Below are 22,176 nucleotides of genomic sequence, written 5' to 3'. Positions count from 1 at the left end.
GTACCTCTTGTACTCATCAGATAATCAAAGTCATTTCCATTTCCTCATTCTCTGAGTTCATCTCATAAGACAAATGCATCCTCTCTGCAGCCATTTCTCTTCCTCTTCCGAGTTGCTGTTAAGGCAAAGCCATGCCTTCTTTGTATATCTCAGACCATCTCAAACCATAGCATTAGCTTTCAAGATAGCGGCGACGGCAAAGGCTTCCGGTGTGTGTCATCTCCTCCAAATTGTGCGGTGCGTTCTCGTCTTCTCCAAACTTTACGTAACAACGCCGGTCGGTCGCACCGACCGACCGGCTTCATGTTGCCGCTGGCCAATTTGGCCAGACGTAACAGTGTCGGTCGGTCGCTGAGACCGACCAGCTTTGTTTTACAGTAACAACGCCGGTCGGTCGCAGTGACCGACCGTGCTTTTTGCGGCTGGCCATTTTGGCCAGCCGTAACCACACCCTTTTTTCTTTTCTTCCTTTTTTTTTTTGTTTTTTTTTTTTTTTGCGCTTGTTATACAAATATACATCCAGAATATATATATATATGTACATACATATACACACACACGTATATATATAAAATCTTTTTTTTTTTTTTTTTTTTCAAGCTATTTATTTGTTGTTTTTTTCAGGTCAATGCCACGACCAAGATACATTGTTTGTCTTTTGGATTGCAATTTGCTCTTGACTCTTCGTTCCCCGGTTTTAGACTATTGTAAGGTTCGAGTGAGTGATGGGAGATTCCTCTGGACTCGATCGTCGACCTTCAGGTGCTGGCTGATCTTTCTACTGCTGACATGTCTTTTAGGTGGTTGGACAATGTAGGTCCAAGAGGCAAGAGATGATGATTTTGGTTACTAGAACGAGGCCGAGGAAGGGGATGTTTCCAACCGCGATCGTTCTTTCTCGATGATATGTAGCAGTTTTTTTTTTTTTTTTGGACCACTTGGGTGCTGTAATGATGATTCTTGATCCGCTCATTCTGCTTTCCTGTTCGGTGTTTACTCCTTTTTTGCGTTTTGTGCCTTGTTTTTTAGCATTTCCTAGTTGCGTGTTTTTTTTAGCATTTCCTGGCTATGGAGAACGACACCCGTTCTCTGCCAGTATACCTATCCGCCAATGTCTTTTGAGAACGTCACCCGTTCTCTGCCAGTATACCCATTCGCCAACTGCTTTTGAGAACGTCACTCTTTCTCCGCCAGTATACCCATCTGCCAATGGCTTTTGAGAACGTCACCCGTTCTCTGCCAGTATACCCATCCGTCAATGGCTATTGAGAATGTCAACCGTTCTCAGTTAGTATGCCCATCCGCCAATGGCTTTTGAGAACGTCACCCATTCTCTGCTAGTATGCCCATCTGCCAATGGCTATGGAGAACGACACCCGTTCTCTGCCAGTATACCCATTCGCCAACGGCTTTTGAGAACGTTGCCCGTTCTCTGCCAGTATACCCATCCGCCAATGGCTATTTTTGATAACGTCGCCTGTTCTCTGCCAGTATACCATCCGCCAATGGCTTTTGAGAACGTCGCCCGTTCTTTTTCAGTGTGCGCATCCCCCAAGTATTTCTGAGAACGTCTCCCGTTCTCAGCAGTATGCTCATCCGCCAAAGACTTTTAAGAACGTCTCCCGTTCTCTGTCAGTGTGCTCATCCACCAAAGACTTTTGAGAACGTCTCCCGTTCTCTGTCAGTATGCCACTCCACCAATGGCTTTCTTGAGAACGTCTCCCGTTCCCAGCTAGTATGCTCGACTACCGAATGATTTTTTGAGAACGTCGCCCGTTCTCTGCCAGTATGCCACTCCGCCAATGGCTTTTCTGAGAACGTCTCCCGTTCGCAGCTGGTATGCCCATCCGCCAAATATTATCTGAGAACGTCTCTCGTTCTCAGATTTATGATATCTCATACTCCTTTTAACCACTTTTTGTCGATCATGCTTTGTACCCTGATGACTCCTAGACTCTACACTAAACTTTATACTGACTAGACTTCTTTCCTATAACCCCTAGGCCCTACACTAGACCCCTTACCCCTAACACCCTGTCATCTATTAGACTTTCCTTCACCTGATATTGTCAGGTTCATCCTTCCGATGGTCATCTTTGCTTGTTTTACCATTATTTGATTACTGCTTCGTGATCTGGTTGTGAACTGTCCATCGAGGGGTGAGAAGACGAGTTGACAACTAAGAGGTGCGAAGTTCCATCGACCACCATGTGGTGGGAAGACGGGTCGACCGCTAAGCGGTGGGAAGGTCTGTAGACCACTGAGTGTTGGGATGACCAACCTAGATGACTAGTCCGCCTGGATGATCAGTCGGGGTGACCAGTTTGGGTGACTAGTCGGGGCGACCAATCCACCTCTACAGTCTTAACTGCCAAAATTCTGAGGACATTCGAGGAGGTAACTAAGCGTGATACCCTTTTAAATTGAAGTGATGTCTTTATTACGATACTATAATAGTCTATTGTACATAGTAACTAACTGCACGAGATTATTTGCCAATAATTGATAGAGCTACCTTGAATGCGTCTTCTCGATTTTTTTTCCATTGGAAGGGCCGATCGAACCTCATGCACTGGTTTGGGTCCGAAGGCGGGGACTGCTCTGTGTCGAGGGGGGTAGCCCTCAGTCGATGTTGGGTCTGTCTTCCCATTTGGACGATCGGTCCGTTGGACGCGTTTTTGCCTCATCGCGGTGGCGTTTTGCCTCTCGCCTTCGTTTTTGTCGCAAAGCCTCTTCTGTTTCTGCGTATTTGTTGGCCCGCTGGATGGCCTGCGCATACGTTTCTGGGGTCTCCCTCCGTAGGCTGGTGAACAGATCACCTGATCTTAGGGCCTCCACGAACAAAGTGAGAGTCGTTCGGTCGTTCAAGTCTTCTACTGTTTGTACCTCTTTCTGCCATCTTTTTAAGAATTCCTTTAGTGTCTCAGTTTCTCCTTGTTGAATGGTGGTCAAATCCATGAAGTGCTTCTTTGTTTTCATGCTTCTCACAAAGTAGGTTAGGAATTTTTCGGCCAGGGTTTCGAAGCGGTCGATAGACCGCGGTGCTAGAGATAGGAACCATCGCTGCGCTGCCCCTCCCAGGGTTGACAAGAAGGCACGACAGTACATGGGGTCTTCTGCCCCTATTACCATCATCTTTGCCTGGAACCTTACCAGGTGATCGCTGGGGTCCTCCATTCCATCGTAAGTAGGCATCGTCGGGCATTTGAAGTCTCTTGGTGCATGATATTCTTGGATCCTCATAGAGAATGGACTGGCAGATAACAGAGATGCAGCGGTTAGCCGGTCTCTTCCACCTTCAACCTTCCTTTGGAGGTCTCTTACTTCCTTGGCAAGTTTCGCCATCTCTTGTCTCGGTTCCCCAGGCTAAGTTCTGGAGTCTTTCCGCTACCCTCCATCATGTCTTGTACAATTCTTTCCCTGTCGCGATCTCTTACCCTCGTCCTTTCTGTGCGAGGACCAGTGGCCTGGGTGGCCTCAACTCGTCGTTGGGGGTTGTGTTTGGCTCTTTGCTGCGGGCTTTCTATCGGGGTGTCTCCCAGGTCAGGCTGTGGGACGGTTGTCCACTGATTTAGGGGCCCTATATGGTCGAGGACGGAGACTGCGCGATGGTGTCCCTGGGGTGGAGCCGATCTCTGTACTCTTTTAGGTGATTGATTCGCGCTGACAACCTGGGTGGTGTTATTTATCCGGGATGGTTCTGGGGATTCTGCCCTCGTGTTTTGGCCGTGATGTAGGGCCACTAGGAAGCGTGCAACGGCCTCCACTATCTCGGGTGGGAGCTCCACTAGTTGGGTCCGTGGGACGCCGATAGCCGGTGGGCGTGCGTTCGAGTGGACTTCCTCCTCTTCTCGGGGATCTCCCAGTTCGGCCTCCCTCTCAAGGGGAATCTGCCGACCGAATGGTATATGCGAGGGGGGTCGACTGAGGGTTTCTCTCGAATTTCTGACGTTGCCAGTGACCGGTCGGCCAGTTCCCGTATTTCGTCGTGTGGTTACCATGCTTTCAGGGGTTTGAGGAACGAACGAAAACTTTTCGTATCGATCCCCACAGACGGCGCCAATGTTGGTTTTATGACTTTTTGGGCAGTCAACGGCAGGCCAACACTACCGTTTAGAATAACGAGAAAATAGGAAAATATAGGAGAAATATATGGCGAAAATATAGGAATATTGTACTGAAGAGTATTGCTAATGAATACTGAAAGTCCCCCCCTCCCCCCCTCTCCTCTATTTGATGGGTCTATTTATACATATTTTGGGCCTAGAACCCTGTAAGGAAAAAGAATTCTAGACTGCCTCATATTGGGAGTCTTAGTTACATTGGGAATAATAAAACCAAATTCTATTATATAAGAAATAATGAGTCCAATTCTAATTATATTGGATTAATAAGCTCAATCCTTAGCGAACTCTTGAGTTATTCCGTACTGAGTATCCTTCTTGGGCTTCCTTGATCCAGTTGCTTTCTTGGGTCGATCCATATGGCCCAGGCCTAATGTATAATCCATCAGATAACTTAATTGTTATCTCCAAATAGTTCAATGGCCTATTTATATATTTTTCCTATTTTTTTTTTCTTTTTCTTTTTCTCTCTTCCTCCCATTTTCTCTTTTCTAATTGTGCTTGCAAAAACTAATCAAAAACCTACTACTATTCAAGATGCTAATATGCTATAATGTAATGGATGTGTTCTATAATTCCCCCTCCCAAAAAAAAAAAAAAAAGAAAAAAAGGAAAAGAGAATCTACTATAAAGAGTGGTGGGGCTATCCTAACGTCAAGTCATCTCTGAGTGAGGGTGGAATCCATTGCCAACAAACTAACAGCACGTTTGGTTCACGGAATGAATTTTGAGATAATAGGAATGCTATTCCATAAGGAATGGAATATGGAAGGAATAAAATAGGAATTGTATTCTATTGTTTGGTTCGCGGAAGGAATAGACTTTAGGAATTATGTTACAGTGTTTGGTTATTTAAGGAATAGAAATGAAATATGTTTTAAAAGACATAAGTACCCTTATAAAAATACGTGATGGTGGCGATGGTGGCGGCGGTGGCGGTGGTGGCGGTGGTGATGGTGGTGGTGACGATAGTGGTGGCGGTGGTGGTGATGGTGGTGGTGGTGTTGGGGTGGTAATGGTGGTGGTGGGGGCGACGGTGGTGGTGGTGACGGTGATGGTTGTGGCAATGGTAGTGGGGGCGGCGACGGTTGTAGCGGTGGTGGTGGTGGTGGTGGTGGTGGCGGTGGTGCTGCTGGGTGGTGGTTCTGGTGGCGGTGGTGGTGGTGGCGGCGATGGTGGTGGCGGTGGCGGTGGTGGTGATGGTGGTGGTGGCGGTGGTGGTGCTGGGGTGGTAGTGGTGGTGGTGGCGGTGGCAGTGGTGGGGGCGACGGTGGTGGTGGTGACGGTGACGGTTGTGGCAGTGGTGGTGGTGGGGGCAGCAACGGTTGTGGCGATGGTGGTGGTGGTGGGGGCGGTGGTGCTGCTGGGTGGTGGTTCTGGTGGCGGTGGCGGTGGCGGCGGCGGTGGTGGGGGGGGGGGGGCTGCGGTGATGGTGGTGGTGGCGACGACGGTGGTGAAATAGGATAAATTTATATATAGGATAAAAAAATTAGGTTAAAGAAAGGGGTAAAAAAGAAAATAGATTCTAAAATCTATTCCTGAGCGTTCAGTAATAGGCTAATACCAGGGGGGCCTAGTAATAGCTATTACCTTATTTGAGGTAATAGGCTATTACCAGGAATATTATTCCTGGTAATAGAAATGGTTACCAAACAAAGGAATAGGCCTATTACTGGGAATGCTATGTCATTCTCGACCTATTCCGTGAACCAAACGGGCCATAAATCTCGTCGTTTGTCGAAATTGCTACTAAGATTCTAAGAATATTCCCCATTAATGTTGACACACACATCTTTTTAATTCTTTTTTTTTTTTTTCTCAACAAAATTTGAACTAGTGGTAAAAGTACACTTATCAATTTTAATTTTTTAAAATAAGTTAGACAATAGACATGTCATAAATGTATTTATAATTTTAATAAATTTATCTCAGAATCATTACAATATTTTATCTATTTTATCAGGAGAAAAGTATAATTATATTTATGTATTTTTTTTATTTATGTAGCACAATGCAAATTAAAGAGAAATTCTCACTTTTGATCATTTGCCTATTATACATGAATCACATTTGATCATTGATTATTAAAAATTTTTAATTAGATGTATGACTATGTAATTTGTATCACATTCGGTCCTGCCGTCTAATTTTCCGACCAACTATTGCCGGAAGTGCTCCTTCCAGAAGGAGCACTGTATTCGCTTCTTTCGGAAGGAGCACTGCATGCATTTACTTATTCTGAAATGAGCACTTCTGACAATAGTTGGCCGAAAAATTGGACGACAGGACCAAATGCGATACAAATTATAGTCATGTACTTAATTAGAAAATTTTAATAGTCAAAGACCAAATGTAATTCGTGTAGAATAGACAAGTGACCAAAAGTAAAATTTTCTCCTTAATTTGCATTTTGCTACATAAAAAAAAAAAAAAAAAACATAAATATAATTATACTTTTCTCCTGATAAAATAGATAAAATATTTTAATGATTCTGAGATAATTTATTAAAATTATAAATACATTTATGACACTAATCTCTAACTTCTTTTTTTTTTTTTTTAAATGATAAGTGTACCTTTACCACTAGTTCAAATTTTGTTGAGAAAAAAAAAATGAATAAAAACTGTACTCTGTTTTATTTATTTATTTATTTATTAGTCAATCAAATCACGTGAGGTTAGTTAATTTTTTTTAAAAAAAAAAAAAATGAAAACACAAAATTTGAATACATACAACCTTAATACAATTAATCTGGACGATAGGATCAAATGCGATACAAATTACATAGTCATGTACTTAATTATAAATTATTAATAGTCAAAGATCAAATATAATTCATTCCAAATTAAAGTTATGCGAGAATCCACACAAGAACAAAATGCGCAATATTTAACAATAGAATAGAAATTTTCATGAGCAGTACAAATATTCTTTACTTTTTCTACTCAAAATATTTATGACATTTCTTAATTTATGATAAGAAAAAGGAAGAGGATGAAAGAATGATGTTTTTGAATGATCGGATTAAGGTTGGGATTTGTTGAGTTGGCCATAGCTGAATTTGTTGAAAAATTGTGTTGAAAATTTTAAAAGTAAGATTATCTGGGAAATAGTAGAGAAGGAAGTATTGGAGGATGAATTCATGTGTACCATTTGGATTGATGAGAATAGAATGTCCCGTGCAATTACTACAAGAACTTTTTAAATATTGGAGAATCCAACTTTAGTATTTTAATATTTTCCTTTGACATTTTTGTGTAGCGCAAGTCACAAATACTCACAACATATTTCATATTGAATTATATATTTATTTAACTTGTATTTTGGGATGAGCAAATGAAGGAATAAGTGTCAAATAGGTCATCCAACTACACACCAAATTGTAATTGTAATTAGGTCACTAAGCTAAAAAAAAAAAAAAAAACTACAGTTGGTCAATTGGGTCCCTAAACAACACAAATTCATACAATTTAATCTAAAATGACATGTTCACCTCTTAAGTGACGATTCCTTTATTTAAAACCAATTTTTAAAATTGTATTTTAATAATTTTAAATAAAATAATTGTTTTAATTTTTATTTTTTTTTCAAAAAAAAACTCCAGCAAGAGACAAAGAGTCCCCTTCGCCTCCGGGCAGCCAGCCATGGAGCCCTTCGTCTCCAGCTGGCCATTGAGACGAAGGGGACAGTCTCCATGGCTACCCAATTGTCAGGGACCCAATTGTTTGTAGTTTTTTATTTAATTTTTTTTATTATTTTTAAGTTCAGTGACCTAATTGCAGTTTTGTGTGTAGTTAGATGACTTATTTGACTCTTATTCTGCAAATGAATTTTCAGATTTGTATTTACATCACCATTGTATTTAAACATATACTTGAGGTAAGAACTAAAATGGTCACTACACGACTAATTAAGAAACTAAATAAATGTCATAAGTTTCATTTTATATACACTGCAGTTTCATTTCACCACAACTACAGTATCATTTTGATATAACTGCAGTTTCATTCGATAATATATAAAATAATACGTGAGGCCGTGTCAGTTTAGATACACTCAAATAAGTGAAATGTTATTGTTCACGAACGAATTGTGATCATGAACATGAGAATGTGTTTGGTTATTAAACAAACGAACACCAACATAATTTTTAAAAATCTTAACAAACAAACACGAACACAAACACTTCAAAAATCTAAATAAACAAACACAAACAATCTCCATTTGTTGATATTGAATTCGTTAACAGCCCTAGAGATATACGGAGTATCAATTTATTAAGCCGGTAGAGCTCAGAAGATTCAATTGAAATGGACAGATGAATATTCCCCTACAGTGGTGACTAATCTTAATTATAATAAAGTCATATGGTCTTGTGAAAATTAAATGTCGATATTAATGGTTAAATGTTGGTATTAACAACATTTAATTTTCACAAGACCATATATATATATATATATATATATATATATATATATATATATATATATATATATATATATATATATATATATATATATATATATATATATATATATGAATATGAATTGCAACTATGTTGATATTATGTTATGTATTTTTTAATAAATAATATTATTATAATATTGTCCAATATTCATTCCGTGCATCGGATGGGTAGCATACTTAAGATCAAATATGTATACCGCTAGCTGCGATTAATAATTGTAACTTTTTGTATCATACTATTTTCAATTATTAAAGAGAAAATTACACTTTTGGTCCTATGACTATAGGGGGAGTGGTAATTTTAGTTCCTGACTTTTAAAACTAACAATTTAGTCATTTAAGTATGCTTTTTTTCACACATTTGGTCCTCCCGGCCAAATTACCGGTAGATTTTGGCCGGAAAAACACAATCCCTTGTTTATTAAATATTTGGGGGGTAAAATTGTCAATTTATGTTTGAACTGAAAGAATCAATAGAAGTTATTTCTTGAACATACACAGATCTACTCTCACTGGAACTTTGATTGCTAGACGATGTAGGTCCCTTAACAATTGACTGGGTAATTGCATGTTGTGTAGATGTCCTGCCGGCTTGCCAAGAGCAGAACTAGTAATATTTGTAGATTTTTTGTTTTCTTGACGGAGATGTGCAACCATAGTGTTCATAGGTAAACCATGACACTCGGACTTTTCAATACTACCACCAGGAGCCATAGGAAGAGGAGGAAATAAGTAATCTTCCCGTGGGGGCATTTCTTGAATTCTGTGCTAAGATTTTTCTAATTATCCACTCCAAATTGGATGCAGCATTTTCCTAATTATCCACTCCAAATTTCAGGTTTAATTAAGTTAAAATTTACGTGTATCGGCGGTAGCATCGGCCTGGTTATCATGGTTGTAATGGCGGCCTCGATTTGCGTGTACCGAAAGAGAAAACAGAGCAGGAAGAAGAACACATAGCTGATTTCAAAGTCGATTGTGCTACCCTTCAGTTCAGAGCTGAAGGTTTGTTTCTTCGCCCATAATGGCCATTTTTGTAGGTGCCAGAGCTTTCAGTTCAGAAATAATCGTCATTTTTGTAGGTGGCGGAACTTTCAGTTCAGAAACATGATGAAGGAACCATCTCCAAGAAGACAGCAGTACGTCTAGTAGCTAGTATAACTAGAAGGGCATTGTTGCCATTTTCCTATAACCCCATAACCGCATCTTTCTTCTCTGTTTTGCTTCCAGTATAAGAGTTTGTTATTTTCCTTCTTCTATCAAGTTTTTACGTTTTGTTATCCATTCATTCTGTACGCACTGTGTTCATCAATGAAGTCTTCCATTCATCCCTTCACTTTCAACTTGTAACCACTTTCGTCATGGTATCAGAGCGGCGGAAGCTCACCCGCGTTGCTGCATTTTCCGGTGCCGGAGATGTCAATGAAGAGAAGCAACGCCGACACCTGAATAGCCAGTTCATCCAAATCCTAGTTAATCCGCAGAGGATAATTCCAATCCATCCGCAGAGGATGTGTAGCAACAAAGCCTATGCTCGATCACCAGTTAGATCAGCATCGTCAATGATTCCGCAGAGGAATCTAAGTTCGGAGAAGCAAAATTCCGTAGCCGTTCCGCAGCGGAAGGAAGGAGTGCGTCCGTTGATTTTGAGTCGATCTTCAGTACAAGTAACCTCCACAGCGCCGTTGATTTTGAGTCGATCTCCAGTACAAGTAACCTCCACAGCCTTTCCGCAGCGGAAGGAAGGAGTTCGTAGCTCACACCGGTTGAAGCAGATGGAGTAGTCCTCCGATTCAGCCGCAGAGGCTGTGTCTCTCATTCTGAGTCGATCTTCTGTTCAGGCGACCTCCACAACCGTTCTGCAGGGGAAGGAAGGAGCTCATCCGATCGCTCGATCTCCAATTATGGCGAAATCCATAGCTGTTCCGCATCGGAACCTGTTCACGCAGAGAAAATATAATCCAGAAGATGTAGAAAATCCACACCGAATCTCAGGTCTAGTGAGTGAGATTCTCTCCGTAGGAAGGGGAGAGTTTCAATTCCCGTCGATAATTGAATGATTTTATTCTGGTTTGAGTAAATACTGGTGTCAAAGGTATGAAGGCATTCAAATGGATGAAGAAGGATGGTTCTCTGTTACCCCTGAGTCCATAGCGAAGCATCATGCACATCGTTGTGCAAATGGTACTTTAGTTGATTTCTTCACTGGAGTTGGTGGAAATGCAGTCCAATTTACACAAAGGTGTAGGCATGTAATTGCCATCGATATTGATCTGAAGAAAATTGACTATGTAGAACATAATGCAGCCATCTACGGAGTTAGTGACCATATAGGTTTCATTCAAGGAGATGCCACGCCGGTGAGGGTGGATATGTCTTCAGCGACGAAGCTGATGCTAACGACGTCTACAAAAAGTTTGTCAGTTTCGTTTCAGAGAGAATCCTTTTCGCTGCCAGTTAGTAATACTAAGCCTGTGAATAATCTGAGCAGTGTGAGGAGAGGCACACCGGAAAGGAGGCTGCTGGTACAGTCTTCTCCTGCTAAGGATCGAATTGGTAATGCCAAGCCTAGTGATCAGCAGTGGCGGCCTGGAAGGTTAAAGCCTAGTTCAACCTTTTTAACTCGAAGCTTGGATTTAGGTAATGATCGAGCCGAATTTAGATCCAGAGGTGGAGTTCCACTATTTAGATCCAGAGGTGGAGTTCCACTATTTCATGAGAGTAATCAAGTTAAAATTCAGGCCAAATCGAAAGTTGAAATTCTCAATGTTAAGCCACAGAGGAAGGTTAATTCAAGTTTGGTCTGTGGAATACCTATGTGTGTGGACCCTGAAGCTTCATATAGTGAAAGTATTTCTCCAGGGAGTGCTTCAAGTGGGCATCTTCTCTTCAACATTGCCACGGGAATTGCTCCTAAAGTTCTTCTTCTTCGTTTGGCGTTGTTGTAAGGGAAGGCCATGTTGATACCTTTCGGTTGCTTGTAGTCTATGGAGCCAATGTCATCAATGTCATACTAAGCTGGGCCTTCAAGATCTTCATGCTCCAGCTTACGGGGGGGTGATGAAGGAACCATCTCCAAGAAGACAACAGTACGTCTAGTAGCTAGTATAACTAGAAGGGCATTGTTGCCATTTTCCTATAACCCCATAACCGCATCTTTCTTCTCTGTTTTGCTTCCAGTATAAGAGTTTGTTATTTTCCTTCTTCTATCAAGTTTTTACGTTTTGTTATCCATCCATTCTGTACGCACTGTGTTCATCAATGAAGTCTTCCATTCATCCCTTCACTTTCAACATGTAACCACTTTCGTCAAAACAAGTGAAGGAAGAAGAAGAAATGACCATTTTGCCCCCATGAATAAATAATTTAAAAAGATTTACGTTTTTCCGGCGACATTTGGCCGGAAGGACCAAAAGTGTGAAAAAAAAGTATAGTTAAAGGACTAAATTGTTAATTTTAAAAGTCACGACCTATAGTCATAGGACCAAAAGTGTAATTTTCTCATTATTAAATTAAATATTATAAATACAATATCATAATTATTTTGTCATATACTTAATAAAAATGTAATTTTAAACAATTAAATTGTGGTTCATGTTTTCTTCTTCTGTACTTCAAATACCATTATTAAAAATATTTTTTTACTTATTCTAACATTACAAATAAATCTTTAATATTTAGTCCGTGCATCGCACGGGACAAATACTAATAGTGGTATCTTATGTGGAGTAGACCTTGGCAAACGAGTCCGCACTAACTTCACGTGTGGCGAGTGGTGACCATCCAAAACTGCGGTCAACAGTCGTGGCGTTGATGCCCTCATTTAGTCATTTTCCCTCCCTCCTATAAATCAACAAAGAAGAGAAGCTAGCCTTAGAGGTGTCTACTAGGGACGTTATGCCATGGAACCGTATTCACCATTCATGGTGAACACGGTTCCAACGGTGTTAATACACCGTTATCTTTTTTTTTTTCCTTAATTAATTGCGTGATTTTTCTTCTTTATTTTCACATTTTGCGGTTTCACTTTAATTTGAGGTGAACAAAGATTTCGGACATTCATAAATTATGAATTCATATGCCTGTACATTCACTTTGGAACCATGCCTACACATTCCCGTCCGAAATCACGGACATTCATAAATTATGAATCCATGCCTGCACATTCACTTTGGAACCATGCCTACACATTCACTTTGGAACCATGAGATTATGAATTTTTTGTTATAAGATTATGAATTTTCTGTTATGAGATTATGAATTTTCAGTTGTGAGATTATGAATTTTCTGTTATGCGATTATGAATTTTCTGTTATGAGATTATGATCAAACGCGCATAACAGAAAATCCATAATTTGATCAAACGCGCGCCGCTAACTCCACATCTACGAAATTTTTTTTTTTTTACCTAAAAACAACGTCGTTTTGCCTTGTGTTCACCATTCTCGGTGAACACGATTTCATGACATAATTTGCGTTCTACTATGATTGGGCTATCGCTTTGCACGGTGGCGCCGGTGACATTCCGCGGGATCTCCCTCAAGAGCGCCGCCAGCCCAGAGAAGCCGCCCTCCGCTCATCCCCAAGTGTGATGGGAGGGGTTCTATAATTCCCCCTCCCCAAAAAAAAATAAATAAATAAATAAGAGAATAACATATAGAGTGGTGGAGCTATCTTAACATCAAGTCATTTTTGAGTGAGGGTGGAACCCATTTCCAACAAACTCAATCTCGTTGTTTGGTGAAATTGCTACTAAGAATATTCCCCATGAATGTTGACGCCTACATCTTTTTTTGTCTTACTCTATCTAAAAGTTGGCAAATTAATTGTATGTATTCAAATTTTGTGTTTTCATTTTTTTTTGAAATTAACTAACCTCACGTGATTTGATTGATTAAAAAAATAAATAAATATAACAGAGTACTGTTTTTATTCATTTTTTTTTGTCAACAAAATTTGAACTAGTGGTAAAAGTACACTTATCATTTTTTTAAACATTAGTGTCATATATGTATTTGTAATTTTAATAAATTATCTCAGAATCATTAAAATATTTTATCTATTTTATCAGGAGAAAAGTATAATTATATTTATGTATTTATTTATTTTTACTTATGTAGCAAAATGCAAATTAAAGAGAAAATTTCACTTTTGGTACTTTGTTTATTATACATGAATCCCATTTGGTTCTTGACTATTAAAATTTTTTAACTAGGTGCATAACTATGTAGTTTGTATCACATTCGGTCCTGTCGGCTAATTTTCCGACCAATTATTGTCGGAAGTGCTCCTTTCAAAAGAAACACTACATTTGCTTCTTCCAAAATAAAGCTACGCGAGAATCCACACAAGAACAACATGTGAAATATTTAACATAAATTTTTTTCATGAGCGGTGCAAATATTCTTAACTTTTTCTACTCAAAAGGTTTAGTACAAGAAAAAGGAAGAGGATGAAAAAAAATGATGTTTTTGAATGATCGAATTCAGGAATTTGTTGAGCTGGCCATAGCCGAATTGGTCAAAAAATTTTGTGTTGAAAATTCTTAAAGGTAAGATAATCTGGGAAATAGAGAAGGATTGAAAGATGAATCCATGTGTTTTTACCATTTGAATTGATGAGAGTAGAATGTCCTGTGCAATTTCATAACAACTTTTCAAATAAGGGATTAAATAGGATCACTATTATAATTAAAGAATTGAGTTTAAACTTGTTATCATGTATCCAAGGACAACCTTCATGGTTATCATTAAAAGTTACTTATCCTCCTCACTTTGTTCATCCTTATCTATTCTCACACATTTCGCACAAATTTATAACAAGAAACTAACTTACGTCTGTTGTCCCATACATGACTCCCACCTTCTTATGTGCTGCTCAGTCCTTCGTACAATCCACCACCCACAGATTGTTGCCGGAATAATTTAAGTTGTGAAAGAAAATTAGTTTTACCAAGATTGGAAATTTTGGGAGAATAAAGAGGTTGAGAATTTTTTACTCAATGCGCAGCTGGTGAAGTGTAGGAATGTGAGAAAATAGTAAAAGTTCCATTTTACTCTCAAAAGGACGGCATGTACACAATCAACACCAAATCTGACACAAAGTCAATACTTAAGGACTTGATTGCTCAAAATTGATAATTAATGACCAATTTAATACTTTCACTATAGTCAAAGGACCAAAATAATCATTAATTCATAGTTTTTTTTTTTTTGGAAAAAAAAAGCATGTAATACCCACACACGTATAGAGCGGTAGCTAATAAATTTAATAGTATCTTCAAAATAAATTTAAGGGAAAAGGGTCAAATAGACCCTCAAATTTTAACTTAAAAGTCAATTAAGCCGCTAAATTTTTTAAAGGTTTAATTATACCCATCAACAATTCATTTAGGTGCAATGAAGCCCAAAAACAAGTTAATGACCTACTATTACAGGTCATTAGGGTTCAGGCCACCTTCCGGCGAATTTTTCAACATAAAAAAGGTGACCAGCAACCGACCCAGATTTGCCGAAAATTTCATTGATCACTTCTTTTGTCGAAAATTTCACCGGTCACTATATTTTTTTATTTTTATTTTTGCCCAAAAAATTCGCCGGTAAGTGACCTGAACCCTAATGACATGTGATAGCAGGTCATTAATTTGTTTTTGGACTTCATTACACTTAAATAAATTATTGATGAGTGTAATTGCACCTTTTCCCTAAATTTAATAGTGGTATCTTATGTGGATTGTGGAGTAACATTGGCAAACGAGTCAGCAGTAACTTCACGTGTGGCGAGTGGCGACCATCCAAAACTGCGGTCAACAGTCGTGGCGTTGATGCCCTCATTTTCCCTCCCTCCTATAAATCAACAAAGCAGAGGAGCTAGCCTTAGAGGTGTCTACTATGGGTTGGGCTATCGCTTTGCACGGTGGCGCCGGTGACATTCCCCGGGATCTCCCTCAACAACGCCGCCAGCCCAGAGAGGCCGCCCTCCGCCACTGCTTAGAGATCGGCGTCGCCGCCATCAAGGCCAACAAATCCCCCTTGGATGTCGTTGAACTCGTGGTATGCACTATGCACATACATACATACTAACTTATTCCTTCTCCTTCCTATTGCCACTTTTCTTTTCAATGTTTTCTTACTTATTTTGCCCAAATTTCAACTCAAGTTATACATACATAAATATCATCTTCCAGAAATTTTTTTTAAAAAAATCACTGTGTATTCTATGTCAAATTCAAAAAAATACACAATTTATATACTGAATGTTAACAATTTACATTCTGAATCTTCACAAATTTTTATATACTCTTCACAATTTACATACTGAATGTTCGAATTGAGAACATTTGTATATAAATTGTGTATTTTGAATGATTATTGGTTATGTTATGATGATTCCATTTCAATACTCTCTGATTATGGTGCAATATATTCTATTCTCATGATCATTTGAATTGACATTCGTGTTTATTTCACTCTGATGATGAATTAGGCTCATCTAAATTAAGCACACAATTCAGTTGAAATGAACATCCAATGCAGTGAAAATGAAGTTCAACTGAACATATAATGGTAGATTGGATTGGAAATTAGACATATCAAAGAGAACAATATTGGTTGTGCAGTAATTATATTGAACTGTTGAGTTTCAGGTTCGCGAACTGGAAAATATTCCATGCTTTAATGCCGGTAGAGGTTCTGTTTTGACAAACAGCGGGACCGTTGAAATGGAAGCTTCCATCATGGATGGCAATACGAAGAGGTGCGGTGCTGTTTCCGGTCTCACTACAGTTGTCAATGCCGTGTCTCTAGCAAGGCTGGTCATGGAGAAGACTCCGCATATATATCTTGCTTTCGAGGGGGCCGAGGCATTTGCAAGGGAACAGGTCCGTGAAATCCTGTAATGTTGGATTTAAGTTGTAGAAACTATAAATCTTAGTGACTTATATTCTTAGAATAATTAGCTCAGAGTGTAATTCCTGAAATCGTTTTGTTGGTTTCTTTTAAAAAATCTACTTTTGTACTTTTATGCACTGTCTAGGGTGTTGAAACTGTGGATACTAGCCATTTCATCACTCCCGAGAATATTGAGAGGCTAAAGCAAGCAAAAGAAGCAAACCGAGTTCAGGTCTGCTGCTTTCCCTTCTTCTTATCCTCGTTTAGCTTCGAATATCTAACATTCATACTTTCTTTTGTATGTTGTTTTCGTTTACTCTACTTTTTCTCTTGCACTTTGAATCTAAGATGTTTGGTTATAAATTATGGGCGATATTGACTCTTTGTGCTAGTAGCTATGAACAGATACTACACTGTAACAGAGTCAGTAGTACTAAAAAAAACAATATACCAAACTTTTTGTTTTCTTGGGCAAGTAGATAATTCGATCTGTTCCATATCCAAAAATCAGTTCATCCATAGGAAACTACCCCGACTCCTATACTAATGCTCTATTTCTAACCAACAGATCGATTATACACAACCCATGCCTAAAGTTGAGAAAGAAGAAACGATTCCTAATGGGGATAGCCAAATTGGAACAGTTGGATGTGTAGCCGTTGATGGTAATGGTAATTTGGCTACTGCGACTTCTACTGGTGGATTAGTGAACAAGATGGTGGGAAGGATAGGTGACACACCCGTTATCGGTGCTGGGACATATGCCAATCGATTCTGTGCAGTTTCTGCAACCGGTAAAGGGGAAGCAATTATCCGTGCTACTGTAGCGAGAGATGTAGCCGCTCTGATGGAGTACAAAGGGATTTCTCTCGAGGAGGCAGCCGATTACGTCATACAGGAGTGCGCTCCGAAGGGCACTGCAGGTCTGGTCGCGGTTTCTGCCACTGGAGAGGTCACGATGCCATTTAACACAACCGGAATGTTTAGAGCTTGTGCAACCGAGGATGGTCATCGCGAAGTTGAAATTTGGTAATCATGCATTATTCCTAGTAGAACTTTGTTTCTTCATTTATGTTTAGATCCCCGGGACATCTTGTGATATCTGTTCTGCATTATCTTTTATTCTTGGCTGGGAGTCATAACTCATAATTTTCATTTTTACTCTATGCTCAGAAGATATTAGTCTAGTTCAGAAGTTAAGATAGTCAAAATTTGAGGCATCTTTGTTGGTCATCTTCCTTTACTTTCAGTTACTAAAATATTATACATTTTGTAATCTTTTTCCTTTTAGGCAATGCCAAAAGGATGTTAATTCGTGTGACGGGTGAAATCTAAAATAGTTGCTTATTACTTATGATAAAAATCATAATACTTATTACAGAAAATTTAATACAAATTTGAAATAAATAAAAGGTTATTTATAATAGATATTGTAATATTTATAGGTAAAATTGTGATACTATTTAGAGTAAAATAATTGTTACTAATGGTAAATATTATAATACTTATTACTGAAATTGTGATACTTGCAAAATGTAATTTTAATGTAAGTATTGTAATATTTATATGTGAAATGTTACTACTGAAAGAAATTGTAATACTTATTGTAGAAAGTTTACTACCAATTTGAATTAAAAATAAAACATTATTTATGGTAGATATTGTAATACTTGTAATTGAAATTGTGATACTTAAAAAGTGTATCTTCATTGAACATCTCACCCAGTTGTCTATAACTCGATACATAGGTTTTTACCATGATTTAATAGGTATATTCTTTTAACCAACTCCAACCTTCGTAATCTTTTATGGAGATGTTGAAAAATTGACATGTGAGGGGTCATTTTTGGTAGGATTCATTATTACTTTGGATCAGTCAAATGACATTTTTGCCCCTTTCGTTAATGGTAATTGGATTGCTTTTGTAACGGAGGATCAAATTGAGTCGATTTTACAATTTAGAGGACTAAATTGGATAATTTACAAAGTTTGTGACTAAATTACGCAATATTTAAATGGTGTGGTTGGCCGGCCAAAGGGGTCGTTGGTGGGCGTGCTGACCACTGCGTGCCTGACACAGTCGGAGCATCCCCGGGACAACCTTCAAGTTGAGATATGAAGGTGATTGTAATGAGAGGTCATAGATATCTTAGAACGCTTTTCACGGACAAGTTCGATCTTTAGTGATCTTAAAGCCTACGAGGGTATTGAAAAGGAGTTGACAGTAGTGTCATTTTCATCCAAGAAAAGGAAAGATTGACATAGGACTATAGGAGGGTGCATGAACAGAATCAGGCATGAATGCTGCTATGAAAACAGCAACTGAAATCTTGCGAGGATAGTTTTCCATGGCGAGGGCTATGTTAATACTACATGTAAATATTACTTGGAAAATGAAATATGTTAATACTATATATAAATATTACTTTACAGGAAAATAAAACACAAATCCGTTGTAGTCTAGTTGGTTAGGATATTCGGCTCTCACCCGAAAGACCCGGGTTCGATTCCCTGCAACGGAAATTTATTTTATGCTATACACTTATTTTACGCTATTGAAGGAATACCATAATTATACACTAATACACAGGTCCAATTCACTAGATGCTAGAATAGATTCGAGTTGTGAATAATAATCTTTCAACTTGAATCCCCCTTTTATTAATATGTTTATATTAAGTGTGAATTAATTAGTGTATCACATTTAACAATATTATCGTGTGTACTATGTTTATAATATTTGTTTTTTAATTGTGTACACAAATCTAAACTTTAATGTACATAAACACTAAGATAAATATACATCATATGCATTTTTCATTCAATCTATGGTATTTTATAAAATTGTGATACTATTTAGAGTAAAATAATTGTTACTAATGGTAAATATTATAATACTTATTACTGAAATTGTGATACTTGTAAAATGTAATTTTAATGTAAGTATTGTAATATTTATATACGAAATGTTACTTCTGAAAGAAATTGTAATACTTATTGTAGAAAGTAATTAAAAATAAAACATTAATTATGATAGATATTGTAATACTTGTAACTGAAATTGTGATACTTACAAAGTGTACCTTCATTGAACATTTCACTCAGTTGTCTACAACTCGACCCGTCTCACGGACTTTTGGCCTCACACAGGTTTTTACCATGATTTAATAGGTATATTCTTCTAACCAACTCCAACCTTCATAATCTTTTATGGAGATGTTGAAAAATTGACATGTGACTGATCATTTTTGGTAGGATTCATTATTACTTTGGATCAGTCAAATGACATTTTTGCCCTTTCATCAAGGGCATCCTCAATAGTTGGAGATTTTTTCTCAAATTTTTATGGGCCCCAACATCTACCTCATCATCCACTATCTCACTCAATCACAAAAACTAGGGAAAGGGAACATAAGGGAAGGTGTAAAGTGGGACCACACTGCCAAGCTTGGGGGTTTAAAATTCTCACATGAACTTCTCATTTGCATGAGATAAATTTTGTCAAAAGCTTCCTTAGATTTTACTATTCCAAAAGTTGGTGATGAACCCCCTATTGGTGATGCCCTAATGGTAATTGGATTGCTTTTGTAACGGAGGGCCAAATTGAGTGAAATTTACAATTTAGATGACTAAATTGGGTAATTTACAAAGTCTGTGACTAAATTACGCAATATTTAAATGGCGGTGGTTGGCCAGCCAAAGGGGTCGTTGGTGGGCGTGCCCGACGCGGTCGGAGCGTCCCTGAGACAACCTTCAAGTTGGGATATGAAAGTGACTGCAATGAGAGATCTTAGAACACTCTTCACGAACAAGCTCTTTAGTGATCTTAAAGCCTACGAGGGTATTGAAAAGGAGTTGACAGTAGTGTCATTTTCATCCAAGAAAAGGAAAGTTTGACATAGGAGGGTGCATGAACATAATCAGGCATGAATGCTGCTATGAAAACAGCAACTGAAATCTTGTGAGGATAGTTTTCCATGGCGAGAGCTATGTTAAGTCTATATAACTTTGCAGGAAGAAAAAACATAAATCCGTTGTAGTCTAGTTGGTTAGGATATTTAGCTCTCACCTGAAAGACTTGGGTTCGATTCCTGGCAATGAAATCTTATTTTGTGCAGTTGAATGAACACCACAGTGTACAGTAATTCGTAGGTCCGATTCACTTGATGCTAACACCATAGTGTACAGTAATAGGTCCGATTCACTTGATGCTAACACCATAGTGTACAGTAATTCGTAGGTCCGATTCACTTGATGTAGGAAGAACATATTGTAGTCTAGTTGGTTAGGATATTCGGCTCTCACCCGAAAGACCCGGGTTTGATTCCCGGCAACGGAATCTTATTTTATGCAGTTGAATGAACACCATAGTGTACAGTAATTCGTACCCAGTAGGTCCGATTCACTTGATGCTAGAAGCTTAGAATAGATTCGGGTTGTGAATAATTATCTTTTGAGGGAGAGGCAAATTATATCGTGCATCATGGTGAATCTTGGTCAAAAACGATGTTAGATTGTTAGTATTATGTTTATAATATTTGTTCTTTAATTATGTACACAAATTTAAACTTTAATGTACATAAATACTAAGGTAAATGTACATAATATGTATCTTTCGTTCACTCTATGGTAGTTTATAATATTCTTTCTGTATCCTCATAAAAATAATCCTGAATGTACATAAACATTATATTACCATGTTTAATAACATTCATCATGTGTTTTATAGTATTTATTTTATTTTACATGTCCATAAGATTAAAACTTAATGTGAATAAACACTAAACTCATGTACATCCCTGTTTGGTAAAATAGTTAGCTCATCAATCAATTTTGTCTTATTTGATCACACTATTAATTGTTTGACTTAAAAAAATCAATATAAGTATTTGGTTAATGAGCTTTTTGTAACTCCAAGATGCTAAAATTCAAAAAGCGAGCTGTTCAAACCAACTTTTTCAATTAGCTTTTTGACAAAAGAAATTATACAAAACAACTATCAGCTAACAACTAATTTACCAAACACCTTTCTACAATGAGCTAATGTTATCAACTAGTTATACCCTCTAATTAACCCAATTAGCTAACAACTAATAGCTATCAGCTAACAACTATTTATCAAACAGGGCCCATATGTATCACTCTATAGTAGGTTTATAATGTTCATAAAAACAAAGCTTGATGTATATAAGCATTATTGTACTATAGATGCATCATGTTTTATAACATTCACCATGTATTATGTTCATAATATTTATTTTATATGTCCATAAACATTAAACTAAATAAAAATCATATGTACTTTCGTTTACTCTATAGTATGTTCATAATAATGCTTCTTGTATATGTTAATGAAAACAAAATTTAATGTACATAAATATTATACTAAAATATGATATATATGCACCTATAAATTTATTATTATTTTTTAAAATAAAAGCATATAAATTTGTGTGTCTAATGTTTTGGGATTTTCAAAGAATTTAAATAAAAGGATATCTTGACTCGAGCTGGCATGAACAACTGCAAAGCCTGGCAACACCAGCTGCGGTCACACAACCAGCCACATCGTCACTTGACCCATTTGATAACCCAACACAATATCGACGCATCGTATGGGCTCTTCAGTATCTTACTATCACTCGCCCCGATCTCTCTTACTCCGTTAAGAGGTTGTGTCAGTTCATGCACTCTC

The 22,176-nt window shown here is 38.0% G+C and overlaps 2 protein-coding genes and 1 non-coding gene across 4 annotated transcripts; 2 read left to right on the top strand and 1 right to left on the bottom strand.

Annotated features, from left to right (window-relative positions):
- Positions 1-2,622: 2,622 nt before the first annotated feature.
- Positions 2,623-3,345, bottom strand: LOC109162736. The gene has a single exon (XM_019311420.1). It carries the CDS (start codon positions 3,343-3,345, stop codon positions 2,623-2,625), a length of 723 nt encoding a protein of 240 aa, XP_019166965.1.
- Positions 3,346-12,351: 9,006 nt separating this feature from the next.
- Positions 12,352-17,714, top strand: LOC109162833 (isoaspartyl peptidase/L-asparaginase 1). Of its 2 annotated transcripts, none has more exons than XM_019311533.1 (5): positions 12,352-12,403; positions 15,472-15,644; positions 16,238-16,471; positions 16,627-16,713; positions 17,050-17,714. In XM_019311533.1, the coding sequence occupies exons 2-5, from the start codon at positions 15,483-15,485 to the stop codon at positions 17,512-17,514; spliced, it is 948 nt and encodes a 315-aa protein (XP_019167078.1). In that variant the 5' UTR covers positions 12,352-12,403; positions 15,472-15,482; the 3' UTR covers positions 17,515-17,714. The 2 variants fall into 2 exon arrangements, with proteins under 2 accessions (XP_019167078.1, XP_019167077.1); XM_019311532.1 differs by lacking the exon at positions 12,352-12,403 and adding an exon at positions 15,322-15,413.
- A 1,216-nt stretch (positions 17,715-18,930) lies between these two features.
- On the top strand, positions 18,931-19,003 carry TRNAE-CUC. The gene has a single exon. It is a non-coding gene; the product is annotated as a tRNA-Glu (tRNA).
- The last annotated feature ends 3,173 nt before the right edge of the window (positions 19,004-22,176 follow it).

The sequence above is a fragment of the Ipomoea nil genome, unplaced genomic scaffold (assembly GCF_001879475.1).
Source record: "Ipomoea nil cultivar Tokyo-kokei standard unplaced genomic scaffold, Asagao_1.1 scaffold2957, whole genome shotgun sequence".
NCBI lineage: Eukaryota > Viridiplantae > Streptophyta > Magnoliopsida > Solanales > Convolvulaceae > Ipomoea > Ipomoea nil.
This window is presented reverse-complemented; position numbering and strand designations above follow the sequence as displayed.

Excerpts from the sequence above, each read along its gene's own strand:
- LOC109162736 (XM_019311420.1), bottom strand. The coding sequence starts at position 3,345 with ATGGCGAAACTTGCCAAGGAAGTAAGAGACCTCCAAAGGAAGGTTGAA.
- LOC109162833 (XM_019311533.1), top strand. The coding sequence starts at position 15,483 with ATGGGTTGGGCTATCGCTTTGCACGGTGGCGCCGGTGACATTCCCCGG. Across the intron at positions 15,645-16,237 it reads TGGATGTCGTTGAACTCGTG|GTTCGCGAACTGGAAAATAT; the intron begins GTATGCACTATG and ends GTTGAGTTTCAG. Across the intron at positions 16,472-16,626 it reads AGGCATTTGCAAGGGAACAG|GGTGTTGAAACTGTGGATAC; the intron begins GTCCGTGAAATC and ends TGCACTGTCTAG.